At 41.9% G+C, this 12,793-nt stretch overlaps 1 protein-coding gene across 2 annotated transcripts; it reads left to right on the forward strand.

Moving 5' to 3' along the window:
• LOC110986198 (uncharacterized) lies at positions 1-10,263 on the forward strand. 2 transcript variants are annotated; one of them, XM_022247885.2, is made up of 7 exons: positions 1-2,030; positions 3,810-4,019; positions 4,732-4,853; positions 5,924-6,193; positions 6,841-7,825; positions 8,180-8,393; positions 8,653-10,263. In XM_022247885.2, the coding sequence occupies exons 1-7, from the start codon at positions 1,794-1,796 to the stop codon at positions 9,285-9,287; spliced, it is 2,673 nt and encodes an 890-aa protein (XP_022103577.2). In that variant the 5' UTR covers positions 1-1,793; the 3' UTR covers positions 9,288-10,263. The 2 variants fall into 2 exon arrangements, with proteins under 2 accessions (XP_022103577.2, XP_086989724.1); XM_087133598.1 differs by lacking the exon at positions 1-2,030 and adding an exon at positions 2,037-2,505.
• Positions 10,264-12,793: the final 2,530 nt, after the last annotated feature.

Below are 12,793 nucleotides of genomic sequence, written 5' to 3' on the forward strand. Positions count from 1 at the left end.
ATGGCTATGGGCTGACATCTGAAGCGATTCCCACATGTGCGTTTGTCAGATCGGGAAGATGGTCATTTAAGGCAGTGCCGCGGTACTGGCTTGAACAGTCAATATATGACTCGTATCTTTTGGGCTTTCTTGGGTAGTAGCTCCATCATGGTGAAGGACTACACTTCACCGTCCTTGGCATCGGAAGGGGCTTCAGCAGCATCCCCATGGTAAATGACATCACAGACGAATTTCACATAGTCTTTGTAGTACGTACCTTTTGTCCCTTAAAACCTGCGTTTAAGATGACTCAGACGGATGGATGCTTGAAATCTATGATCTGGCAGACTACGGCAGAACAGTAGGGGCATTTGCAGATGGCCGTCACCTAGCTGAATGGTAGAAGAATTCAGGAGGTGGAAGAACAGGAGATCGTCTTGTGTAACTTTACCCCTTGTCTCTCTCAAGCACAGACAGGACCATTTTGGAAGGGACAGGGTTCTCCTTAGACATCACTCTGTGACAAATGGCTGTAGCGCCGATTCGGCTCCCGCGACTATATGGACCATCCTATATCAGTCTTTACAGCATACGGTTGATTGTCTACACCAAACACTGTCTTTCTCGGTGTAAGAGCTTCGGTAAAGTTGAACCCCATCAGCCTAACCTCACAGTCTTGAGTTGGAGGGAGTTCGCGGGCAATCGATTCGAGATGAGGCCACTTCAAGTTAAGGCAGTTTCTGACGTTGGGATAAGTGACCTTTATGCGGTCTTCTTGGTAACATTCCTCTGTGATATCCGTGAGGACACTACGTACAATCTGAGACAGTAGAGCTCGATGTCATCGTTGTCAACTTCAACTGGACCGGTTGACCTGTCACTTCGAGGCCCTCAAATGTAGTATTAAGTATATTTGAAGGACGTGTCACTCTGCAACATGGCATATAGCCTACTTCGCGGGCTGGGGTTTGCAGCCGCAGCCACATGTACATGTAATGGTAGGCCTACCGTACCCATTCGATTCGCTGCTTTCTGCACTTGGGAAATCTGAAGAACCAGACTCCTTTCTCTGTGGAATCTGCACTTTGTCATGTACAACCCCAAACACAACAACTGGATACCATTAATTTTCTTTCGGTAGTACTCCAAGCTATGATCAGTGGTAAGCTTTGTACGTACTTACAGGTACATTGATCGCACGGTGCGTGTTTTTACCAGTTCGGAGGTTGGCTCCAAGAACACTAACAATAAAATTAATAATACTTACGATGGAAGGGGCTATACTAAGAAGCAGCAATCCCGCGCACACAGGAAAATTACAATTATAAAGTATTTTCACATAGGACTAAAAATTCCAATTAAAAAGAAACTAACAGCAAACACGAGCTAATGGGGTTTAAAAAAACAAAAAAAACAAAAAAAACCCAAACAACCAAAAAAACGAACAAAGCCAAATCTTAGAGAAAATGATTATCAGAGTGGCACCCCTGTAAATTTTTAATGGCTCTGTTCCTTGCTATCAATGCCCACTCACACTTCTTGCCGCCAAAGCTATGTGCACGTGCATGCATAATGTGAAAGGGATGAGCTGCACACGTACTATACATGTACATGTACATGTACAAACGTTAAACACACCTGCGTATATTTTGCTCTTCGATTTTCATTTGTTTCATTTTATATGCTCAATGTCCTTTGTTTAAGCAGTTTTTGTTTGTTAATTGTTTTTAAATTGTTTTGCTTTGTTTTTTGTCTGGAACAATCGTTTTGTAAAATATTAATTTTGGTCCCGCGGTGCCCCATACCCTCGTGCTATGGTACGCCGACGCGACGCGTCGTACGGCGATACGATCGTATCGTTGATCGAGCGAGCGCGCGCAACTGGCAGTCGCTCAAAAAAACCTAAGCCGCCTTCTCCTCTCCAAGGGGATTATTTGCCTCGCGCTCGCTCTCTCGAAAGTTCTCTCAAGATGACTTTAGCACACTGCAGAGTCTGTGGTGATGAAGGAGGTAACAGAGAAGACAGAACCCAAGAAATCTATAAATTGGAGGTAAATTCTGGCTCTGCCGTGTTGCGTGAAACGTTTAATTGGGGGAGATAAATTAGCCCAGCAAGATGACTTATTTCAAGTTAAAAATACACAGCTCCACACAGCACATAAAAATCTGTCAGTAACTTTCTTTTAATAGGGGTCTGGCCAAACTGCAGTTAATCCGGTGGGGGGGGGGGCCGAGGTCTGTGAGCTACTTCCATTTGTAAAAAAGGGGTGTAGCCTACATAACATTAAAACAGGAAAAAATCATCCACAATATACATGTACATTCCTGTGTTGTACGATATCTGCATGTTGGCCTAGATAAGCATTGATGCGCCTTATCACAAATGCTGCATGGGGGATTGGGTGATATTGCACAATGGTAGAAAGGCATTTTTGGAAGGAAAAAGGAGCAAACATTGAACCTTTTGCCTTCCCACAAAGCCTTTTAACATTATACAAAGTGCACTTGTGCAGTGACGTGTTTGCAGTATGGCTTGTTTTCTTTCATGTAAAACTACGCTCACGAGTTGTCTATCAGAATGGCATCAGAAATGAAATGATGTTTTGGTTTCGTAACAGTACCTTCTATCCTGCATATGCTTGAGCTTCTGTGATGAATGTGCTTACCGTTTAGTCGCCACTTTTGTGACACCCCTAAAATCCAGGAACAAAATGATCGTTTTTGTAAAAATGTTTTTTTAACATTTCAATTTTGATTTCTTAGATATGTCACCAAAGCGGGGTTGGTCTTTCATCAGAAATTTGAAGGAAATTCCTTGGTTCAACATAACCGTTTTTTGGACCAACTTTTTGAACATGTTGAGAAACGAAATGGTTTCGCTCAAATTTTTTTCCATTACATTGTAGTCGGATGCACAGGATGATGCAACACTTACACAGCCTGTAACGCAGTACCAAATAGGGAACGCTGGGAACCAGATGAATGCCTTGTGGTCGATCGTTCTCATGCACAGGGTAACCTGCCTGACCCTGGCCTGCAGGGCCTGGTCCGTGAATGGTGCTGTGCACAACTGCAATATACGTGCAGTATCAGTAGCAGGGTTACACTGTCGCAGCCCTGGGATGTGTACGTGCTCATCTTCTCGTAGCAAATAAGATGCACCGTAACGTTGGTGGCGCTAACCATCCTCCCCCTCCCCCCCTCCGGTTATGCCCCAACTATAGTGTCTGTCCCAACTACAGTGCTGCAGTTGGGCTGGCCCAACTATTTGGGGCCAATCTCTGGAGCAAATTTTTTCAACCCTCTCCAAATTTATGCAGTTCATTCCTAACAATTCATACGGCACTTAATCTGCATAGAGCTTGATTCTAAAATCACAAATGGATGATGTAAACAAAATGAATTTGGCGTATGCAATGGCATATGCACACACTGAACTTCTGTCTTTCTGTGCAACGATTGGGCCGGCTCAACTATAGCACTATAGTTTGGCCAGTCCTAGTTACTAACTACCTGTATAGTTGGGACTGATGCTGTAGTTGGGGCGTAACAATAGTAGGCCGAGTACTATCCTACCAAGCCATATTTTTCAACTTTTCACATGCAACATGTTCAACACAAAACCAGATCCAATTTTATTAACACAGAATATGGACCTTTTGTCTAGAACAGATGACGTGAGTTATGATTAGTGGTAGAAAATGTCAGATTCATCATTCCCTTTCTGCAGGTACTGTAAATTGTACACCATACTGTCACTGTCAGACCCGGCCTGCAAAATATGCTGCATGATTAAAACTCATCAAACAAATGAATAATTATTCCCTTAGGTCCTTTTGCCAGCACAGTACCACCATGAAATCTGCAGTTATGAAGCAGTAGGCCAAGACGATGACTCCAGGTTCAATTGCCTGTTACGTCTGGAGGTCACCACAGAAGAAGAAGTTCAGCAGTGGCTGGTTGCATTTCAAAGGTCATCATGCTTAACGTGGAGGAAGTCAAAGACCTATCCTGCTGCTGGCCGTTACAACAAGTACAGGGTGAGACATTGACATGAGACATTTGTAATGATAACGACTCATTATGGTTACCATGTCACCTCTATGGTGATTTTTGGTGGGCCGTCATACCGGTATATACCATATTTTTATTTATCATTGATTTATTTATTTGTATATCAGTCACTGGAATGAAATAATACTGTCATGCGCTTGTGAAAATTAATTGCCATTCTTGCGTGTCTTTGTTTCTTGTATTTAGGGTTCTACACATGAAATATTTGCTCGGTACCAGACAAGTTAGTGGATTTGATTGATGGGCTTAAATTCTGCAGAATGTTTTAATTACTTTTAAAAGGCAGTGTAATTCTCCCTCCAAGCAGTAGACCCTTTTCATGTGGAGGCCATTTTTGATCTCATCCCCCAAATCTGTTGTATATATTACAAACTGTCGATTAGGATGTCACCAGACTGTTTTATACTTCAGTGCGTTCCAAGCCTCCCTGTCAATAATTTTTGGAATCTGGCAAGGTACAATTCTATGTGTTCAATCATGAATTTGAAATTATTTTATCGGAGTAGACAGGTGGACCTTGGTAAAAAAATTTCATGTTATTGCTTCATTTGTACTCTCAATATTCAAAAATGAACAGTTGACCTCACTTTCAAATTCAATATGGCTGGCCCTGTGAATAAAGTCTACAGTATGATCCTTGCTGTATGTTTTCATGGGCTTTTTATGTGGATTCTGCAGGTGGATTTGAGATGTCAACACAACACAAGATACAAGTCTGCTATCCCGGGCAAGATGACCAAGAATACCGATTGTCCGGCTACTATGACTCTTGTCTTGAAGAGAAGGGTCACAAATTCCAAGTAAGCACCGGTATCTCAAGACTGCCCATCTAGTTGGAAAAGCTGAATGTCAACAAGATGGGAAACAATTGTAAGATGGGAAACAATTGTAACAATTTCTATTTGGTCAACAATGAATAGTGACCAAGGATCAGCTGTCCATTCATTCATGGCGTGTGCAGTCAGCAGGGTGAACACTTCATGACAGGAAGCTAATTATGCTCTGTTTGGTGGTTCGAAACAAAACCTGAAAGACAGGCAACATATAGCTGAGATCACATTCCTGGGCAAACCACACAAATGCAGTACTGCGTGTACTGTCCACTGTGTATGTGTACACAGTACTTGTCAGCGTTCTGGCGATGACATCCTGCAATCAGCCCGTGAGCGCGAATGGTCAAAAGGGGATTTTTTGTGGGCGTGGAAATGCAGGATTTTTGAATTCATTTTGGGGTTACAATCACTTGGGTGAACATTAAATTTGTGATGCGCTAAATAGATATGTATTTATTGTTATTTTGAAATCCTTCACGTAAACTAAATGTTTTCAATTTCTGTTACCCTTTAAACCTAACAGTCCTGACTCCCCCAATTTTAATATGATTTTGATAGAAAGTCTGGTTTTGAATTGAAATATGGAGAATTGTATGAAATTGTGACTTCATTGGCTTACTGACTAGTTTTCATGCATTTTCAAGAATGTGATTAAAAAATGAACTAGTTGTTGGACTGGTCACTCACTCAAAAAGAAACTTCAACTTGGAGCTTGTTTACAACTGTCCCCATTTAATCTATAATTGTCAAACATTATCTGCGTCGAGCTGAAGTGCACCAAAACCCAGCGAAAGAAAGACAGGTGGTTACAAGCGGGTTCTTGCGCGCGTTCTGCGTGTACGCAAAGACCATACATGCTGCAATAAATTAGCTAAGCGTACTCAGCGTGTTCCGCATCAAACGTGAATATACTTGCGCGCCTCATGGCGCGCCTATGCGGCGAGTACCAAAAAACACGCCCTCTCTTGTTCCGCTCGGTGCGGATAACATAGAGCTGAGTACAGTGTAATTGTCCCGTGTTCATTTCTTTGCACAAGGTCCCAAGACCTACACATCCACAATGGTCTTCTCTTCAGTGTAAGGCTGAGGAACGATCACAACCATCATATCGCATGTGCTGATGCATTTCGGAGGAGAGATGTGTCAGAGGATTGTGTAGGTAAATTGAAGGACCTGTTCGAGCATGGACATTCCCCCTCATCAGCTCTGGACACTCTGAAGCATGATCTTCAAGAAGACCATGGAGAGCAATATGTCTATGCTACGGTAGACCGCTCTGTGTGTCCAGATCTTCAGTTCTGCTACAGGTAGGTAGTCCAGCAGTGGCATATCCAGGGGGAAGGGGGCAAGGGAAGGGGAGGGAAGAGGAACACTTAATCATGGGCGGGCTTAATCATGGGCATTCGTCAACCAATAACCGCATGCGTGTATATGGGATTGGGATTGAAAACCAACTACTCGTATAAATTTCCCCAATTTTTTTTTTTTAATATGACTTCGCAAAAATACTGGCAAAGAATACTGTACCCTGCCACCACTTATACAGAGACTGTGGGGAATCAAGACAATTTTCAAAATACTTCCCAGCATAACTGGAATTTTTTCGTGCCAGATTGATGTATTTTCAACATTTCTGTTATGATTAACCTTTATTCAGTCTATGAAGAAAAAACTGGTGGCATGATTCAGCGTTCGTTCTGAAATACTACACAATTTTCAGTGATAAGTTGGTTGCTCACTTAATTTACCTTTACCCTTGGCGCAGAAATTATGCTCAAATATGACTGTACTGTCACAGTTGGAGTTTGGAAGCAGACTGCAGTAATGGCTTTAATAGGTCTTTTCTTCATTACTTTTTTTCCTGAAGAAAATACTGATTGCAAAACAAATATTAATACGTTATTTGTATTTGAGCTGCAAGTAATCATTTTTGGAACCATTTCTTTACTGACAGACTGTACTTCAAGATTTTTAAGAAGGCATATGAAGCGCCCTCTGGAGAAGAGATGTTTGTGGACCTTGAAGAAAGGCTCCATACATACAATGAGGAACAACAAGAAACCTGTGCAAAAATCAAGCACACAGAGGACAGTCAAACTGTTGTTGCCATATGCACGCCTCTGATGAAAAGGGTCCACACGATGATGGAACAGAGTGGAGAGATGATATTCGTTGAATCTTCAGGGAAGTGTCATCGTCACAACAGCCGAATTTTCGTCTTACTGACTCACTCTTCTGCTGGAGGGCTACCGTTGGGTGTGCTTCTCACTTCGTCAGAGAGCCAACCAACGATAACAGCTGGGATTGAACTGTTGAAGTCCATACTTCCAGACAGTGCCTTCTTTGGAAGAGAAGCACACGGGCCACTAGTGGCAGTAACAGATGACTGCCTGGCACTTTGCCAGGAAATACATGCAGTGTACCCACAGACCAGCTTGATACTGGGCGTCTTTCACATTCTACGAGCCATGTGGCGCTGGCTATGGGATGGCCGCAATGGCATCAGCAAACAAGACAGGCCTCATCTACTTGCCGTCTTCAAGAGTCTTGTGTATGCCGAGTCATCTGATCGACTGAATAATCTCTACCAGGCAATTGTGGATGACCCAATCGTCAAGAAATACCGCAGATATACAAAGCACCTGGCCAATGTGTTCGAGACCAGGGAGGCATGGGCTGTCTGCTTCTGGAGCAACCTCTTCGCGAGTGGCAACAACGCAGCAGACTGTGTAGAGAGCGCCATGAGGATCATGAAGGACAAGGTCCTCTACCGCTTCAAGGCATACAATGTAACTCAGTCAGTAGACTTTCTTCTTACAAGAATGGAATCCTACTACACTCGCCGCCTGTTGGATGTTGTCAACAACTGCACAGCTAACATACAGCAATCAAGATACTTCCTGAGTGACGATGACATCAATTGCCGCAATATTGTTCAGGTTTGCCAGCATGACTTAACTTCTAGCATCACAAGAGGTGACTTCATCTGGGCACATTGTGCACATAAAAACACGAGATATTGAAAGTCTTTGAAAAGGTCTTAATGGGCTGCAACATTGTTGCTTGCTTAGATAATGATACACCTCAGCTTCAGGTATCATATGCTCCTAGACAAGATAGCAGTACGTTTACATGTACTGAACAGACTTGTGTAAAACCAGGCACCCACATTCTTATTCCCTTTTTGAAATCGGACGGCAAAGGATCATCAATTTTTGGACCAGACACTTGAAAACAGTGACATGCCAGATATTTTGGAAGAATTGTTGAGTATCTCTGTCTTCATATTTCAGGAAGATGAGACAAGCTACTCCGTGCCCAGCACTAAATCCGGAGAGCTGTACCACGTGGACATAAGTATTGGTACCTGCACCTGCCCTGTGGGAAAGACTGGTGGACCGTGCCAACATCAACATGCAGTGATGAAGACATTCAATGTCGTTGACTGCAACTTCATGCCCACCACATCACCACATCTAAGGGAGTTGTACTATACAATTGCCACAGGTAATTTATTTCCTTGCATTTAGTCTTCCCTTCCATTTGAAGTATTTAAAAAGCAAACGACAGTTTTCCACATGCCCATCATTTGAGTGACCTAGGAACGCTGTTCCCACATCTTCATCGTTTTACTGGCCCGGGAGGGGCAGAAAATGATGCAGCCTGGATGTGCTTAAAAACCACTGCTGTTTTATGTCTTTTTACACTTCAAGGCTTTCATTGTGCTGAATACTGATTTGTTACACTTTCACTTTTGGTGAAATAGGAAGAGATTACATTAAGGAGGAATGGTTCATGAATCCTTGCCATGAGAGTGACTCACCGCCTCCTGTAGATGCCACAACTCCACCTCCCACCGCTGATGTGTCTGTCCTGCAGAATCCTCAGATCAGGTTTGATTTTTTCCATCTCCAACGCGCCGCAGAAAATGGATTCCAGAATTGTGGCACAAGCAGCAGGCCCACTGAAGACCAAGATGTCCTAGGGAAGCTGCGGAACATGTTTGACACTCTAAGTCAAAAGATGAATGATGATCCGGATATGTTCAGGTTCCCAATCAAGAGCTTTGTGTCAAGGTTCGAAAAGATTGCTTCAGACAGTGCGCTTATCTCTGCTTTGCTCACATTTGCCAAGTATAGCACTTTCTCTGCTGCTAGACAAATAAAGATTAGGGCCAAAAAACGCCTTCCAATATCATCGAGAGTCGGGATGCAGCCAACCACTGTGACAAGACGTAAGACTCCCCTGGGAGGACGCCGAGCTGTGATCACAGGTCGGCCCCCAAAATCGTCCAGGCAAACAGAGCATGGCTATGCTAAACAAAGAGCCAGCACAAATAGCGTGAAGCGAGGAGCTCTCCCCAAACTAAAACTTTCTGCCCTTCCATCTCAAAGTGTGTAACAGAAAACACATCACTGGGTGGTACACAATCAACAAAGTTATAAACCACATCAAGCCACGAACCAAAATTGAAAGCTGCAAGCAGCTTAAACAGGACCCCAAATCCCTAGAAATAATTCTGCTAGATTCCCTCAGCACAATTATTTCAAAAGAGAAGCCCCCCATCACATTATCATGCTGCAAATGCATTATGGAGGCCTGATTACTCATTCATTGGATTATATCAGTGATTAAGGAGCAGCCACGCTCACAAAGTCAGACTTTTTCCTCAATGCGGAGACTTTTGTCACCGGGTCAGTTTCTAGTCATGCCTGAACCTGTGCGACTGTTTTTATGGTAGCTAATGTATCTCCCAGATGCCCTCTCTATCTACATTTCATTATGCTGCTGTGAGATCTAGTTTGAGCTCCTTGGGGTGACTGATCTTTCAAGACTCCTTACTCTGCAGTGGTTGGGGTCTAGCCATTAGGAGTCTACAGGCTTGTGATGTATGCCTTGGTGAGGACCACGTGGAAACTTTTCCAAGATATGACCATATTTGGTGATATGGTGAAACTCTCATCACCGCTCTGTGGACCCCTGGATTTCAAACATTGAATTGTGAGATACTGAACTGTGTGTGACTGCGTATTAAGTAGAGCAAATAGTTTGCAAATTTTACAATTTGTTATCACACTTTTCAGAAACAACAGCAACCTTGTTTTAGATTATTTTGTTCATTATGCTCTAATTTCAGCACTGGAATGAAGGATATGGATTTATTATTTTTCAGATTGCTTTTTAAGTAAAACAGCTCTTAAGTTCTCAGTCAGTCCTCCAAGTTTGGTTCTTTACTGTTTTCATTTGGGGTATGGGCAGGTAGACGATACATTTTGTAATGTGAAAAGTTTTCTTCTACACTTGATGTCCCTGTATTGTATTTCCCATAAAAAATCAAGTACACCAAGGCCAAGAATATATTTTGGGGAAAGATAAAGCGACTTGGGACTGATTTATTTCCTGAGAAAACAAATACTTCAGCCTATGCACATCGTTGCTTGCAGGACTTGCGGGACATGAACTATTAAGCTGGGAAAGACAACAGTGACAGTAGCCCAACTTTTAAAAAAAAAATAAAATTCAGGAAAAGTACAGGTTTCTCCGATGTTCACGATCAAAATAAGGCTTAATTCCTTGGACTTCATATTACTTTCAATTTTTACTGGCTTAACCCATGACTTTTGAAGACATTTCTTTCGGACTGCATGTAGCCCATCGCAATTGTTGCAATTATTGAATCCCACACACTTCACTTAAAAAATAAAGCAATTTGGATGCGGGCCCCTATTTTGTCCAATATCTTCAAAAATACATGCTGATAGTCATGGGCGGAGATGCTGGGGGATGGGGGATATATTGTCCCCCTCCACCCACTTTTCAAGTCACTAACTGTAACATGCGCACCCTTAGCCTGCACCACCAACTACGTGCGATTTTGCAGGTGTCGTGATCTTCACCTAGCTGGGATGGAAGCTGTGCTGAGTTATCAGAAATCATTCCCTACTTGACAAGAAATTTCCACCCATCCTCAGGTAGTCCTGGTGGTACTTTCAATTTTTCCGAAAAATCGTTTGAACTTTTCAACAGCACTTGTAAAAATGACCATAAGTATAAAATTAACAATCCCTTGTATCTTATGCTTGTACCTGCCTTTTTTTTTTTTAACTGGAAGGGGAATTGTTTTCAACATGTCCCTATTACAGCTTGGTAGGTTTTACTTGAGAAACCTGTGCAAACGCTTCTTTTTGGCAGCAGAAACTATAATAGAATGGAAATGTCAAACATGTTCTCGTCCAGTAGCGTACCCAAGCCATTTGGGGGGGGATGGTATTATTTTGTAAAAATGATCGTTCATTTATCAGCCATAACAGGAACTTGTGCATACGGTTTAACATCATAAGCACTTTCAATTCCAAAAATAAACTACTGGCAAAATATCTCCCGAGGGGACCAGATAACGGCTTTTCATCTGCCAGCAAATAGAAATGCTTTCCAGGTGGCAGAAATTGGGAAGACAAGCAGAAAAGTAGATTTTATCTCAACACCCAATGCACTTTCTAATACCTGAGAGAAATGGAACCATTAAAAAAGAGAACAAAAATCTTATCTTTTTTTTTTACGAAAGGTACTTTGAGGTCCACTTTACGTCTTCCAACACTGCTTCCTCAATGTTTAAAATGTGTTAATTTTTGCACCATGCTCCTGAAAGCTGTGCTTATCTTGGTGGAGAAGTGGCATAGAACTTAAGGCTTTTAATTACAACTTCCGAAGGTCAAGTCTGTTGTTTTGCATTTTTGTTTCGTTTTTAGCGTTCTTTAAGTTCTTAAAATCTGAAACTTCTTTGCAATTCTACTGTGGCTGAAATGTGGCAGCTGCTGCTGCATGCTTGTACCAGCAACTTTTTTTCCCAGGTCAGCAGTAAGACAGTGTCAATAAGTAGCAGCAATCACGGTGTGGCATCTGCTGTACTTGCAGAGTGTTAGCAGGTATGCCCAGTATAAAAACATTGCCTTGGTCAAGGCCTTCGTTATTAGTCACACAGCACTAGCCAGCTATCCATAACCTCCGTTTGTGTACATGTACGCTTGCAGTGGAAAAACCAAGACAATCAGCGAGACAACTTGCAGCCAGCTTGGTACATAAATCAGCTGAATTCTAATGCAGTTGCTAGGGATTCACATTGTGAGAAATGACATTTGGTGTCGGTTACTTCACCAATTTACCACTTCGCCCACCAATACATCGCTCATAACAGGCTGAACAGAACAGTTTTTAATTCAGAAAAACCTGATGTAGGTTTTTCAGTTGAGACGGTGATCTGTGGAACAGTCTGGTTGAAAATGTGATTAATTCAAATAAGTATAGAGTTTCTTTGTCAGTTTCATAAAAACAAATTCTACTAATGACGAACTCATTCAAGTTGAGTTTAAACAATTTGTTCATTCCCTTTCCTAAACATACAAACATCAGGAGTCGTTAGATTTTTTTTATTTGAAAAATAAGTTCATGTAAATTTGAAGTCCCTTCATTCATTTAAAAGCCTTGGAAAGAAATTCATGAGGAATTCAATTAAATGAACAATTTCACCATGCTTTCAAATTTGTTTGGGTGGCATGTGCATCCTGACCATGCTTGCATAAGGTGGGTTTCCAATGAAAGAAAACAGGCAAGATTTGTTAAATGTTTTGGCTAAGAAAGCAAAATTTTCTTTGTTTGGTGTTAAAAGTGTGCTTTTGATTTTTCCAACTGTAAACATTTTGTTTGAAAATATTGTAGACAAATAAAAAAAAGGAACAGCCCCTGAACTCAATCACAAGAAAATGCTTCCTGCCTTGACTTCAGGTCTGTTCTCAACTGGAGCAAATAACAATGTAGTGACACAAAGACATGATTATTCAAATCAAGACAATGATCATAAAGTTATCACACTGACCACAGTGGAAGAACAATGCAATACGCTTTCAAAA

Source organism: Acanthaster planci, linkage group LG02 (assembly GCF_054643075.1).
Source record: "Acanthaster planci isolate LZ-2023a linkage group LG02, COTS_SCS, whole genome shotgun sequence".
Classification (NCBI taxonomy): Eukaryota; Metazoa; Echinodermata; class Asteroidea; order Valvatida; family Acanthasteridae; genus Acanthaster; species Acanthaster planci.

Coding starts and splice junctions, on each gene's coding strand:
- LOC110986198 (XM_022247885.2), top strand. CDS start 1,794: ATGGTACGCCGACGCGACGCGTCGTACGGCGATACGATCGTATCGTTG. Junction 4,854..5,923: donor AGAAGGGTCACAAATTCCAA/GTAAGCACCGGT, acceptor TCTTTGCACAAG/GTCCCAAGACCTACACATCC. Junction 6,194..6,840: donor GATCTTCAGTTCTGCTACAG/GTAGGTAGTCCA, acceptor CTTTACTGACAG/ACTGTACTTCAAGATTTTTA.